Consider the following 15,398-nt stretch of genomic DNA (forward strand, 5'->3'; position numbering starts at 1 on the left):
CAGTGTCTTTCTCTGCCTTTTTCCATGCAGCCAGGGCGATGGACATTTTTTCCCAATGAGAGCTTTGTGTGAAGCTCAGAATCCTCTCCTAGCAAATGAAGAGCAGTGGGAAGATGATGGAATAGATGAAGAGCCTCATGGTAAGGTAATTGAGAAAACTAGTAGTGTCTTGACCTACAGTGACTAATGGATGACTTATAAGAGCTAATCAAATAAAAAAATTGCATTGGCTAAGTCACTGGGCAGCTCTGACTTGACTAATAAACACAGACCGAAAATAAGCCCTACTTTGGAGTCAACTCTTTTTTTTTTTTTTTTGTAGCTTTCAACTTGCAAGTAAATGAACTGAGAGGTTGTTACAAGTTGCAGAGAGAAATTGAAATTTCCACAAACTGAGTGTAGTTATATGAAAATGTTGCTGCATGCAGCACAGTTACTGGAGACGTAAAGCTGTGCCTGTAAAAATGAAAAGACTAAGATTTTTTTTTAAAGAGCATTTATCCTCTGAGAGTTTGTGGAAAACATGCATGCAATCGCCTGAATGCAGTGATACATTTAGGAAGCTACTTCAGGCTTTGTTAGTTCAGCTTTATTACAAGAGTAAAGAAGTTCATTTGGTTTTGATGCTTGCCTAGCTATGCGCCAAGCGCCATAGAAGAAATATATGTGCTAAGAGCAATTGTAGGTGAACTGGTGTACAATAGATTTGATCGGTTTCTGAAATGTAAACTTACCTTTTATGCGGTGGATGTCCTGTTAGACAAAAGACTTTATATGTGTATCCATTCTTTGATGATTTTTGTTAGATGGATCCAAAATTTGTTTAATGATTTTTTACTGTTACATTTCTCTGTTTGAACTTGATTTTTTTTTCCTTGCATATTTACCGCCAAGCTTTGGTCTTTGGAGAATACAGTATGTATCAGAATATCAGGGTTCGTGTCGGAGACCCCAGTTACTATGTTTGAGGGTTCAGAAATTCTGTCAATAAGTTAAGCGTGGGCACATATTTTTTCCTGTGAAGCAAGGATTCCATCCACAGGTTCCCTTTAAAAGAAATATGATAATCTCACTCTTCTTTTCCGTTTAAGGAATGGTGAAAGTTTTAATTAATTCTCAGGTTACTAAAATTAGCAGATCAAGCAAGTATACTTGGAGAACCAAATATCACTGCCTTACTGTTCAGAGACGTGATTTCCATAGTTGCGCTCTTTATTGCCTCAGAATAGTTTTCAGAAACTTTGCTGATAATGCTGATAATGTTCCCTTTCAAGTTATTCCACTGCAAAATAAAGTCTGTGTTTTTTCCAAGGCACACTTCACACACTGCTGGGAAAATACACTCTCCAGGATTTTGTCAGTAGGACTGAAGAGGCTCATTTCAGCTTTTCTTCAGATTAACTGCTTTAATTAGTTCGTTTTTATGTGTTAGAAAACTACCTGTTCTTCCTGTTTTGTTCTATACATTTTGGCAGTTATAAGGTAACACAAATTGGCTTTAAAAATAACAAAATAGGGCATCTCCGTGTATTGTTTATGATGCTTAAAATAACTTCGTTAGGAATGAGCCAGAACTTCTTTCAACTTTTACAAAGTATAAATTCTCTGAATAAATTCTCTGAATAAAAAAATTAATTCTTAAGTATGAAAACATTTGACAGAGATGATTTTTGGCCAGATCAGACCCCAGAATCTGAATCTGGAGCTTATATGAAGTCCCACAATTTATAGTACTTACAGAATAAATGACATTTACAGGCAGTTGAACTAGATGATCATTGTAAGTCCCTTCCAACTGAACCTTCTATTCTGTTCTACTAGTCTTTTTTAATGAAAAAGTAGTTTGCAATCTTATTCTAAGAAGCTGTAGAACTGTATTATTGGTAAAATTAGAACCTCTTACTGTAACGTAAAAGCCAAACTGAGCCTATACAAAGTTATAGACAAAAGTGAAAAAGGCTGAACACACGCTATGAGTAGATGGCTAGCTGTTAGCATGTGGATCTTGGCCCATGATTGGAGAAGTTTTAATTTTTTTGCAGTAGCTGTGAGGTAAAGGTGGGAACTACAAACAAAAGAATGCCCTAGATAAGGAGTTTGTGTCCTTTTTATGTCTACAAGTCATGATGTGGAACTGGAATTCAGCTGCTAGAGCAATCGTTGGGGGAAATCCACTTCCCCTTATTCTTCTTACAAACGGGCAAATCCTCCTCTCAGCTCTCAGTCTGAACATCTGAATTGCGCAAGATGAAATCCCACAGGGAGGCTGGGGGCAGTCCGTGTGGTTGGGAGGGGAGGAGGCTGACACCCTTCCCCGGATGCTTCTGTGGCCGCTGCTGCAGGACTGAGAGTAGCTGACACTTGTAACGCAGCCTTCGGCCCTGCCGCCGAGCCGGTTCCGTCAGCAGCGTGATGCACAGAGCTTTCATCAAAAAGCTCCACGACAGGCGGGGTTGCCTGAATCTTGCACTCTACAAGTTCTGTGGCTCTCCATGGTAGGGTCATGATTGATTCAGTAATCATAGAATCATTTAGTTTGGAAAAGACCTTTAAGATCATCAAGTCCAACCATATTATACATGTAAAATATTTTTGAGTAAGTAGTTTTGTGATACAGCATAAATCTATCTCGTGGAGCATTTTTCTCTAAGCTCTTGACTGTTCCATTCTGCTAGCACCGATGACAGATGTCTGTGTATCATTTTGATTAATATAAAAGATGTTGGGGGAGAGGGAGCTGTATAAGAAAAGGTACCACGTTTGTTCTTTTTCCTATTATGTGAACATTAGGCAAAGCAGGAGTTGAGGAAACAGGAAGGTTCAGATTTTTCAATCTTGCAGTCTTAGGAGGTGGCAGTGCCAGCTGCACCAAGATCAGAACTTGTATTTAAGTGGGGTCTCTCACCTCCTGGAGTTTCACCTGTAACTGCCCGTGCACTTGTGTTGTGTGGCAGGAGGAATGAGGGGTCTCCTCGTCAGTTGAGTCCCTCACTCCAGGCTCCTGCAGAAGAGAGGGAGAAGCACCACAGAAATAATGAAAAAAGGAGGAGCTTGATGAAATGTTTCTTTGTTATTGTGCCTAACTGCATTATTGCATGTTTTGCTTCCACCCTGATTATACTGTGTCTGCATAAAGCAGGGCATTTTTAAGCCCCCAGAATTGCAAAATCAGCTCACACGGGGGAGGTGAGCATTAAGGAGACTGGGAGATTCATGAGGAGAGGACAAGCCCAACTGAAAGCAAGGAGATGAGGTAGCATCATTTAGGTCCCAGGAGTGTACAGGCCATATTCCCAATCGTCTTATCCACAGGGTTGTCCTTTTTTCTGTGATACGGATGTTTAAATGTGTCCTTCCTGGTTGGATTTTTTTTTTTCTTAATCCTGGCCTTGCTAAGGCTTTTATTGTTTCATGTAGGGAGAAGAATATTGTGGGGAACCTTTTGTTTTATTTCTTAGCCAGAGACTGAAAACACTTGCTTCCAAATTCATGGTAATTTGAATTTTTTTCAGATTTATTAATGCTCATCCCTTATTCATAGGCATCTGTTTAAGCTGTCTAGCCAGAGAGCTACCCCAAATCACATGCTGGCAGCTTATAAGTTACCAGTTTTTTCAAAGAACTCATCTAGAATGTATTTGACATGTTGGTCGTGGGTGTGTCAGTACTGTGGGTGCTTGCACTCTTTCTCTTGTGGAGCCTCGGGCAGGACAGCCATTTCTTTACATTTATAGCAACATCTCATCTCTTAGATTGGTTTATTAATTTAATCATGTGTTTCATTTAAGCTTGTACAAAAGGCTTCAGTGTGAATCAAATCTTGCCCAAATTGTTCTCATCTTCAAAAATTTGTCATCTGTACTAAGTAACATCTTTTCAGCAGAAACCAGCGTATCCTGAGTGATAGGTGGAAGTTGAGATCTCTGTTGGTGTGATGAAGCTTCAGGTGTCTGAAGGCATGTGATTTGAATTTAAATTCAAATCGGTAGGAGTCTAATTAAAGGAGCTTCATGTCCTGAGATACCAGCTAATTTGGCATAGCAGTCCTTCGAGTAGAGAAGTCATCTGTTGTGACTCTAGGGATTGAATTTCTATCCATCGAGAATTTTAAAAAGCTACTTAGATGTTGGAAGAGAGCAGAGGTTGCTCAGACAGTACAGTGGTGGATTGGCCAATTCAGTAAACTGAGACAAAAGACTAGGTTTGCATCTCTGGATTTTAGGCATGATATAAATGGTTAAATTGTGTCTGACAGAAAAAGATTAAGTTAAAGCAGTGCTAAACCCTGCATCAATGACTACCTTATAATCAGTTTTGAAACGATGGAGGGATACCTGTGTAGGAATCCGTGTCGGTTCGACTAAATTAATTGGTAAATATATTTAGTAAAACCAGTATGGTTTTGTACGTGGATCAGACCTGCAGCTGCTAAATCAATTAAATGAAAAAAGATACTCCACGAAAAGTTGGTAGTGAAATTTCAGTGAGACTAATGTCCCAGAGCCAGCAGGACATACCCTTTTATCAGTTCCCTTTGACATTCAGATCGTATGCTTTCCTAAAGGTATGCAGAATAAAGGGCTGTTCTCTGGAACTTCCCATCTGAATAAATGGATTAGGTTTTGCATGGTAAAATAGATGTCTATGCTAATGAATATGAAAATAACCTGATAATGGAAATAGCACTGATTCTTTTTATACATAGTAAGGAAACACGAGGCCTAGGGAAATTTATTTATTGTGTATGTATCATTGAGTGGTGAGGGGGAAGTGTTTGCTTTTTGTTTTTCTTTACCTTCACAGGGAAAATTCATTTGGAGAAAATTAAAGAAGGTTCTGTGGCAAATTAATTTTTGACACTGCTTGATGCCATTCTTGCATTTTGACCATCATGTCTTACAACGAGCTCTGGATTTTAAAACTGAACAGTGTGAGATCAGTATAAGATGTCTACAGAACAGTACAGTTTTGAAATCCTGTTTTTGGCAGGCATGGGAACAACTCTAAAAGTATGAATTTGGGAATTCGATCTTATTCCTATAGCTCCCACAGATCTTTTATTTTTTTTATAGGACAGTGTGCTTCACTTAACGTTTTGCAGGTGGGGAGAAATACAGCATGATAACCTTCCTACCTCTGAGGCAGGCTATGAAGATAGATTTATGCATATAAATTGCTTTGAGTTTCTTGGGTATTAGTTACTGTAATAATACAGTTCTACAGTACAGCAAAATGTTGTTGCCTACGATCAGCAGGATGCTGTTTCCATTGAATATGAGGTATGAGCTGCCTTCAGGCCGGTTGTCATTTTAAACAGTCTCCGCGTAGTTGTAGACTGCTGTTGGGTTGACTTCCTCTTCATCAGATGGAACAAGCCCAACTGCCTCAACCTCTCTACATAGGTTTAAAGTAGAAATTTCTGTGCTGCTTATATATGGCTTAAGTCTGACCTCCACAGCTTTCAGTTTTCCAAGATTAGGGCTGAAACTGTGTCTCTTCATAGAAAAATGACTTTTTTATTTTGCAAGTGAAAATGTTTAGGAATAAACTTGCCATGAGCGCATGAAATGTGTTACCGTGTGTTTCTACCACGGCTGTGTTAACCCAACGCTATTCAGAGAACATGATTTCCTGGTTCATTAAGCTTTGGTACCCTCACTCCCATCTGACAGAAGGGTTTTAGGAGATTGCGTTACAGGCACAAATGATGTTTTACTCTTCCTTGCTTTCTCACCACTGCTTTTCTTTTTTGTAAGGCATCAGCAAATGAAGTGCTCTAAGCTTAGAGTTTTCAGATTCCATCTCACACAACAGAAGTAAACCAGTATAATTTTCTAACCAGAAAGGCCTGAAATGTTCCATTAAAACTGAAAGTTTTTTATTTGTCTTTCTGGCTTTAAAGCTTGTGACACAGTTATAAAATAGATAAAGCCAATAATAGAGGAATCTCAGTTTAAAAACTGCTGTTCAGTTAGCTCTGACAAGTGTTGTCTATTTTCATGTGGAATGATTCTTGAAAACACACTGCCATACTTAGTGAAAAATATATTCTCAGTGAGAAAAACGGATTTACTTACCTCTAACTACTTTGTTTTTTGTTCTATAGATTCTGGTGAAGCTTCATCCCTTGCCATAGAAAGGGAGACATAGCAGTTTGCAAATGCAGCACTATAAAGCTTGTTCAGAAAGGTCAGTATTTCTTTTTTCATTACCTTCAAAACGGCTGCTCTGCAGGGAAGTTGGTAGGTAATGTGGGACAGGTTTTGACTTTGGCAGTGGCATAGCCCACAGCGCTCGGGCAGAGTCATCTCACGTGCTGTGGAGCGCAGACCTTCACGCGGGCTTTGGAGCGGTGCAGCTGTGATGGTGGCACCGAGGCCTCTGAGCCCACTGAAGGGCTGAGACCCTCTCACCACAGTATTGTGTTGATGCATCTATGCATGGTAGCATTTCACCAATATTTCTCCATCTTGTCCAGAAATAATGTCTAAGAGAACCTAAAAGAAAACAGTGGCTATCCAGTAGCCCTGGGATGGTTGTTGACACAGTTAACACGAGAGCCGAAAGCACTGTTTGTAGGGGAGGGTACAAACCCTGCAGCTCCTCTGGTCAAAGCGGCAGGAACGACTCTTGCCACTAACATGTACAATTACAAGATTGGAAGTCTGTTCAGTGATTCATGAAAGGTGTGGGAAGGTGCAGATGCAGTCTTAAAAGAAAGTGAAGTTGAGAACAGCCAAGTTGCAGTTAGGAATAAATGGGAGTAACTTGTAATGCCCACAGCAGCTGCTACTCTCTTATCTATTTTTTTTTCACCCTGGAGAAACTTGGGTACAACAACAGATGATACGGTTTGGGGAAGATGCTGCTACCAGAATGTTCCCTGGTCAATAATCTGTTCTGACTTCCGTAACAGTGGGGAGATACCCCGCACACGTACTGTTGCAGTAAGCTGCAGGCTGTGTCCTCTTCAGTCTCCATGACACTTTTTCACAGTGGAGTGTAGTTGACCAAGATTCAAGGAGTATCCTCCGCTGTCCCACTTGCAGGAGGTGGAAGAGATAGAATTTGCCCCTCTGTTTTCTGTGGGTGTTGAATAACTGTATTGTATGGCAAAGCACTGTAATCCACTGCCTAGTTCTGCACACGCATAGGGCAACTCGAGATTTTTATAAAAGGGCTTCTTGCATAGTGTAGATGCGATTCCGTTTTCTTCCACTGAGAAGAAAAACCCCAAAGTATTTTTTCTGTCGATAAGTCAGTGAGGACTGCATACTGCCATTCTACTGAGGGAGTGGAAAAACAGCATTTTCCCTGTTGTTCTACATGGCTTTAAAACAATGCTCAAAGTCAAGGTTAGATAGCCATTTATTGCCCATCAGATCAGTGCTTATAGTGCACATTTTTCTTTATTTACATTTCAGCTTCCCTCTCAGGAGTCAACATCCCTTCTCTTGGCATGGACTTCAGTTTTGAGGGGCAGAAAACAAGCGGATCTTCAAGATGAGAAAACATCATGAAGTATCGTCTGATTGGAATCTGCATTCTAGAGAGCTTCTCCAGAAATCCTGCTATCCAGACGTTTCAAGGCTCTATAAGTTTAAGTTACGGAGTGAACGGAACAGTTTTATAGGGTGATTCTGGCCAATCTTCTTTGGCCTGCTCTCTTTATTTTATAAATAATATATATTTTTTATTCAAAATAGGTAAAAAGTATTGATGTGAGGGCATTTCCAAAGGCCTTTTCATTTTGCAAACATCAGGGACTCGAGTTCTTGAAATTCTTCCAAGCCATAATATTCTTGGGGATGGTATTTGTTTTGAGATTGATTTTCCAACCTTCTCTGACAAGTAGAATTTTCTAACGTGTTTAAAGTTCTATCTGAGTCAGTTCAACTCAATGAGAGACAGACCCACTTAAATTTGGCACTAAATTGATAGTTGGATGTAAGTGTGTTGAAAGAAAAAGTGCTGAACATGCATATATACATGTGCAGCTGAGTATGAACATAAAGTATTCACGTTGCCAGTATCGAGATTCAAGAATATTGTGGCCGTAGATTTTTTTAAGTTTTTTTTAGGAGGGTGTAATTGTCTCAGAGTTTGAGTTATAGTGCCCTTTAAGCCCAATCCTACTTGCAGGCACCTAAAATGCAAAAGGGAACTTTAGACAGTACAGTTTGCATTAATTCCTAGGGCTAAAATATCAACTCATTCCTGGATCAGTGTTTGATGGAAATTTGTGTGTTTACGGAGTCAGAAAGGAAGATGTAAATTCGAAACACATGAGTTGGAAATGTGCACTGAAAGTTTAGCTCCAACAGTAGTGTTTGGAGTTTACGCTCCACAAAGGTGGTTTTAGTCCCATAATGCTGAAGAGACAATGTATTGAATTTTTTCTGACTTCTTCCGAAGTAAATGTATAGACTGGTGGTTTAAAGGTTTTTCAGCACTAAGAGGTGATCAGTTTTTTTCTTCATTTTGCTCCATTTGCAGTCAGAGGAATGTATCACTGTTTTTATTCTGTGGAATGGAACTGAGAATTTGCTGGCAGGATTATATGCATTTTTCTAGACCTGAGTCTTTTTTTATCTGCATGATTCAGACCTGGCAACTCCATCACTCATGTTTGAATTAGGTGCATGCTTAAAGTATTAGTATACTGCCTTTAAGATCATTTGCTACCATTTTCTATCCCGTTTTTGTGTTTGTTTATCAGCCCGTTTGTGTTGACAGTGACTACAGAAGCAGTTGTGCATGTCATGAAAAATTACCTGATAAGTATCTGTTTGGTGACAAAGGCCTTGCTTACATACTAAATCCTTTTTTTCCTCTGTTTACTCTACCGCTGCTACCAGTGGAAATGTGTTTGTGAGACAGAAGAGAGTCTTGCAGAGATTTTCTGTCCGTAAGAATAGATGCTTAACCGCCTGGTACAAACTGTGCCCTGCGGACGGATGTTTTACACATCAGCCTCTGTAGTTCGGTGTAGCGCCGGCAGCGACCTCTGTAGACAATGTCGTACTGCTGACGTTTAGTTGTTAGGAGTCAGGTGGGCTCTCCCAGGCTTGGTGTAGGTTCTCAGAGCGGTACTGAACACGCTGAATGTTCCTGCTTCAACCGCTTTGACCACGTGTGTTGGGTGGTTCTGTCATCAAGTGGCTGTTGAGTGCTGAAACTGTTTTTCCTATCAATCTAAACCTGCATTTCTAACGTAAATCTCGTGGTGGACCTTAAGCTGTGTGTGATGAAAGATGGCAGTAGAATTAATCACCTCATTTCTGGCAAAATGTATTCTGCAGGGAGATCTTGAGAGGAAGATGGCAGCTAAACACAACAGGAAATGTATAGGAATTTAGCACCAACAGGGATGCTATTTGTGCCTTTTAAAACTCCAAATTCCTTGTATATAAAACAGGAAGATGATTTGGTGACTTTCTGTTTCATTCTGTCAACTGAAGTGTATTTTACGATAGGAGCGTCAGAGCTGTGTCTGAAGCCGTGTGGATTTACAGGAGTTTTTTGAGCAGGTTCTTGTGGATTTGGTTCTGTTTACAGCCATGTCGTTCTGCCGGTGTCGTTTTGTCGCAAGTTCTCACTTGCCTGAGTGACTGAACAAGCTCCATTTGTTCTCTTCTGCTTACTTAAAGGAGAAATCCTTGCGCTACGCCTGGCATTTGTACGGTTTATGCTGCATTCCAGTGCCGCAGAACAGTCGGGCAGGTTCCTCTGCATCCCATGATTAAAGCTGAGCGCCGGCAGCTGCCGTGGAAGGTGGGTGTCCAGGAGTACAGCGTCAGCGTGGCGTTTGCTGAAGACATTGCGTGTCTGCGTTCTTCAAGGCAGCATGTAAATGAACAGTGGGATCCCTGTGGGGAAACTTGGTGTTTCTCAAGATACTGATGCTGAGATCTTTTTGCTGTCTGCTGCTGCCGCAGACAGAATTGCAGGTGGCCCACTAAGGAGAATACGGTTTTTCCAATTAGTATTTTTGGCCTTTAAAAAGACTGCTGACTAGAGATCTGGGCAGCGTAAAAGCAGTAGCTTTGCCTGCACCCCCTGCTACCTGTGCTTTTAAAGCTGGGCTGCTATTTACCTTTTAAATTGACTTTTTTTTTCCGTAGCTTCGGAAAGAAAGTTGCATACAAAGAATATGATAAATGGAGGATGCGCGAAGTTCTGTCGAATATGCTAGGTAAATGCACTGGAAAATAGAAATTCCTCAGGCTGTCTGTAGTCACTGCTGCAGGTAACAAAAGAGATGAAAGTATTCAGCCGAGTACGTAGTTTTTTTAACATGAAAATAGCTCTTTAAGGGGTACACCCACTACAACATCTCCTTTATTTTCATCCCCCTAATCCTCCCCCAGTGGCTCTCCACCACCTCACCACTAACTGTACTGGCTGTGCAGTCAAACCTCCCCCTTACGTACAGCGCGACACCTCCACCTGCCCTGCCCTGCCCACCCCTCCCGAGCTGCCTGTACCCGCCGTCCCAGCACTCGTCGTGGGACTCGTTCCGCCGAGTCTCGTTAATACCAATGATACCGCAGCTCTGGGAGCTGACCAAGGCTTTGGTTTGGTTCTTACTGCCTGCGTTGGTGTACAAGCCTTTCGGATACGCTCCTGAGCCCTCCGTGCGCCCAGGGCCAGTGTAAATGTTCCCACTAGGATTGCCACCTCCTGATGCGTACGGTCAGTCTCTACCTAGTGGGTGCTGTAAATCCAGTTGCACCCAAAAAATTCAGTGAACTCCCAAGGTTTGAATCTCAGTTCTGATGCTGATTTCAGTTGTGTGACTGGTGCCCATTAAGCTGTTGAACTGCAGCCTGGTGCAGGGTGGAAGCAGCAAGGCAACTGTCTCGACCCCATCCAGGGACTGTTTCCTCCGGCTTAGATCAGATCTATGCTACAGTATAAAGCAGAAAAGAAGTGGTTTTCAGCTCAGGGTCAGAAACGGCTGTTGTCCTTAGCGGATCTCATACTGCCGGTAGAGCTTGAGATGTAGAAACACGTGTATTTAGAGAACGATTTTGTTGGCTTAGCTTAATGTAGCCAAGGGAGGTGGATCTGACTGCCGGCGGGAGCGCGCTTGTCACACGGCCGCGAGGCTGCTCCGTCGTGCAGACCAGGCCTCCGACTGCAGCCGTGGTTACTTCGATGAGACCGTGGAAGCTGGAGTAGGACCCCGAGATGCCGTCTGTAATTCTATCAACAGTCATCAGGTAGTAACATATATGGCTTGAGTGACAACCAGCGTGGCAGGTGTCAGAGACTCCCCGGGGGTGTCTCTGAGAGTGTTGAACACAACCGTGGTTTTGTTAGCTTCAATCAGGGCAGAGAAGTGTGAGAGTTCAACCCGGGCACAGCGTGTTCTACCTTGCCTTTGGCCCGTTCGTTGTTTGTATCTCAGCATTTTGCAAACGCATTACTCCTTCGTGCGAGTGAGGGCTTTCTCTGCTATAAGCAGCTTTTCCAAGTGGATGTCATTATGCGAAAGAAAGAACGCTCTTGCTGGATTTGTGATACCTGCCACTCTGTCTCATCCCTGTACTCCTAGATTAATGCCCCAAAATAACTGACCACTACCAACCGCCTCCTCACCTCTCCCCCTTCTCTCCCGTTTACATTCAGGTACACTGTACTCTTTAAAAAAAAAAAAACGAGAAAACATCATATTGATGTTTCTATGGATAGTATTGTGGCAAGTCCTCTCCTTGGCCAGTGAGTCCTGTCCAAGGAATTAGGACTTCTGTAAGCCTCACTGCACTGCAATTTCGTGTTGTCTCTTGCTGAATTGGTACAGTATGTTTTTGTAGTAGAATAAGATTGTATTCCTTTGAACAGGAAGCAGTACTGTATGTTTTTAGTAGGCTGTACCTAGTGCATGTGGTGTACGGCCATTGGTAGGAGCCGGGAAGCCTCCCAATAGCGCTACAGCAGTGAATGTTACTTCCTGGATCAAACCAGAAATGTGATTCAGCAAGATCTATACTAGCTGTAGGTTTTTAGTTCTGTATGCTGGTGTGGACTGAAAGCACAACTTATATTAGTTACCTAACCTGATGCATAAAGTCTGTAACATAATATGAATGTAAAGTGTCAGGGGGAAAAAAAAAAGCATTTACCTTTTCTTCCCCGAAGTTAGATACAAAGAATGATGTGCAAAGATGTATTCAGGGACCCGCTGCCTCCCGCGTAGTCCTTACGCCAGCAGAACAGAGTCACGGTTTGCACAGCTGGCTCATCCTCGAAAGCGTTGAATTAGCAGGCTGAGGAGGTACTGTTGACCTTGTTTATTAAGCCAGACTTAATTAACTCAAAGGGTCACATTTTCATTTCAGTGACTCCTGTGGTACAAATTTTTGAAATTGATCCATAGTACTTGAAAATACCTTTATTTTATTGATATTTTTCCAATTCTATCAGCTTCTGTTTTGTTACAGAACACGTGCGAAAATAAACTCTTTCTGAAATCAGTTAAAGCATTTGCATGGTAGAGTGGCTTTTTTCATTGAAAGTAGAGGTCTGTCAGACAGCGTGGCAGCGGCAGGCATGGCAAGGTCGCGCCATTACCACATACTCTTCCTGCTTAATGCTTTATTTCCTTTTCTGGTCATGAACATTGCGATCATTCTCACTATTACACAGTTTTATTCTTCTTGTCCTTTTTCCGTCTCCCTTTGAGAGAGAGTCTTTCCTCTTCCTCCTGAATACATAGTTAAAATATTAGCAGCTTTCACCTGTTTGTGCCCTTTTTTTGGATACTGTGAAGGTGAGTAGGTGTCAGCAGTTGTGCCACGTATTTTATTTGTAACTAATCTTAATGTTTGTCAGGTATTGGTTTGTGATTCTCATCATGCAGGCTCAGCTTGCTTTGCTCAGAGCAGTTGGATCCAATTTTCTCCCTTTCCTAAAAATCTTATTTTTTCATTTTCTAGCTTCAGTTTGGAATGTAAACCTTGTGAAATAAAATGTAAGTTTACATTTCAAATATGAGCCTGTGAGTTGGTTATGCTTTCATGCTGCTTAAAATATTTTTTTTTCTGTTTGAGGTTCTAAGATTTACAGCAGCATTTGTAAAACTTTAGTGGATAACAGCCACTGTTTAAAAAAAAAAAGTAGAAGAGTTATGTTAAGGAGGAAAAAAAAAACACCAACCCAAAAAAACCCAACAAAAATGACAAAGGGATCATCTTTGCTTCTTATTCCAATTGTGCTTGAAAAGAAATGCCTGGGCACATTAAATGCTAGTACCGACAGCTCATGTAGCATGCGGGTGTTTTACCTGAAGGCATTCCTGCTGTTCCAGTACTTACTAAACTTAACTTTTCTGGACCTAAACCTTGGGCTAAATCCCACGGGAAGCCTGGAAACAAACAAACAAAATTGTCCTCCCCATCTCCTCTCTGAATTGGGGAAGGCGTGTGCTGCACCTTCTCAGATCAGCACTTCCGTTGTAAGAGAAATGAAAATCCAGTGGATTCTAGAAAGGGTTGGTGTATATTTTTTTTTTTCCTGCCTTTTTCTGGAGGATCCAGGAGCCTCCAGGATGTGTAGGAGAGAGAAATTCCTCCATCAGCATCTGGTGTCCTGGTGATGTAATGAACCGCCTGGGCTGGCGCAGAGGTGGCCTCCCCGGAGGAGGAGCTGCTACGCTCAGACAAGAGCTTGTGAGGAGGTAGGTGGAACCCGCTGTGCTGCTCTGCATTGACTCCGCCTGCGGGCATTCTTCCTCTGCAGTAACTGCATTAACGTGCAGCTTCCTGCTCTTCCTCTGCAGTAACTGCATTAACGTGCAGCTTCCTGCTCTTCCTCTGCAGTAACTGCATTAACGTGCAGCTTCCTGCTCTTCCTCTGCAGTAACTGCATTAACGTGCAGCTTCCTGCTGTGCTCACCCGCAGTCCAAGCAGGAGCTATTCCAGAGCCATTCCCAACTGCACTGTTGCAGCAGGGAACGTCTAACAGCTTCCCTTCTGCTAGGAACATATAAAATAGAAAAGGTCATCTTATTTTATAAATTATTCTATCTGTCCAGCTGTTTTTCATCTGAAAGTGACTCATTTGTTGTGAAAATGGGTCCCGCAAAGATAAAACTTGCTTAAATCTCAGGATCAGATAACCGCAGACCTATCTGCATCTTAGGATTCAGCATTAGAAGTTTTTTACCTTGCTTCAACACAAAGCGAAGGTTTGACTCACCGGTGCTCTGACTAGGCAGGAAAGCTCGGGCGGAGTAGAACACTAACTGCAGGAGCTCTTCGGGTCAGAAGGCTCCCTTCGGAGCCCAGACACTACCTCTCCGACTGGGTCAGACCCCCTCCACTGTAAACCACCCCAGGGCCACACATGTTCACATGAAGGCAGGCTGGCTTGGCGGGCTGTGCCAGGACCTGCTGAATCACGGGGAGAAGTAGCAGAAATGTCGTCGTATTGTTCCGTTACTACATTCAGCTGCTTTTTAGGTGACCACTACGGCCTGGTGTTGGTATTTGTAGGTACCTGGCGTACAATCAACGCTGTTCTGTTCAGGTAAGGACGTGCCACGCAGAGCTATGTTGTTTAATACTGATTAAACCCTTAATTTAATAGGAAGTGAATGTTTTCATTCTTAATTTAATAGGAAGTGAATGTTTTCCAGTGAATGTCACAGTCTGCTGACAACATTTGGGATGTTTAGTCGGGTTCAGTTCAATGCTGCTGCCGGCATCGAGACTTTTGATATCAAATGGGTTTTTACAAAAGCTTTGGATACTCGTTTTTACTGTCCGACAAACATTCTGACTTTATTATGAATGCTTTGTCTGTGTTTCACTAGCATTTTCCAAGTGTTTGTATGGCTTCTACAGCTGAACATCCTGTACGTTCTGCTTTTGTCATTTTCTATTACGGTTTATACTAGAAAGCCTGCACGGTTTATACTGTACTGCAGGCAAGGACTGCATTAAAACCGTTTTTGGCTAATTTATTACACTTGTGAATGGTTATTTCTTATGACATTCTCTCTCTGGAAGCCTTACACAACTTTAATTAATTGGAATTACTGCTTGGAGTGGGGAAGGTTCTCCATCTGTGTCAAAAAAAGGGTTCACTGAACGCTGCCGCTTGACTCACGAGGTGTTGGTTGGGGCAGCCCAGGCCTTGGCCTTCCGCTCCTCTGACGAGAGGTATGAAGCACTCGACTTGTGATGTCGTTCTGTAACCCTGCACTTTTCAGAATATGGGAATAGTTAAAAAATAATGATGGACCATGTTGTCTTTGTATATAAATTTTCCCAAAGTTACAGTAGGGTAAGATACTAGCTAGTTCAAGTGTTGGGTGTTGTGTACTTGGTGCCAGGGATTTAAAGCCAAGGAAAGTGTTTGGCTGCAGATTAATGTTTAATCTGATCGATAC

At 42.0% G+C, this 15,398-nt stretch overlaps 1 protein-coding gene across 8 annotated transcripts in view; it reads left to right on the forward strand.

Annotated features, from left to right (window-relative positions):
• Positions 1 to 14,969, forward strand: part of ZDHHC15 (zDHHC palmitoyltransferase 15) — a 35,077-nt gene extending 20,108 nt beyond the window's left edge. Inside the window, exons 10-13 of one of the 8 annotated variants that reach the window (XR_012675627.1) lie at positions 31 to 140; positions 6,107 to 6,189; positions 7,425 to 12,280; positions 13,535 to 14,969. Coding sequence is in view for 4 of the 8 variants with exons in the window: in XM_075162475.1 (XP_075018576.1) it covers positions 31 to 145; positions 3,418 to 3,501 (199 nt within the window). In the remaining 4 variants the exon portion in view is untranslated. Of the gene's footprint in view, positions 1 to 30; positions 146 to 3,417; positions 4,549 to 6,106; positions 6,190 to 7,424 lie in introns of those variants that run through there. The other 7 variants (XR_012675628.1, XR_012675629.1, XM_075162470.1 and 4 more) reach the window with 7 other exon arrangements.
• The last annotated feature ends 429 nt before the right edge of the window (positions 14,970 to 15,398 follow it).

Source organism: Calonectris borealis, chromosome 13 (assembly GCF_964195595.1).
Source record: "Calonectris borealis chromosome 13, bCalBor7.hap1.2, whole genome shotgun sequence".
In the NCBI taxonomy this organism is placed as follows: Eukaryota; Metazoa; Chordata; class Aves; order Procellariiformes; family Procellariidae; genus Calonectris; species Calonectris borealis.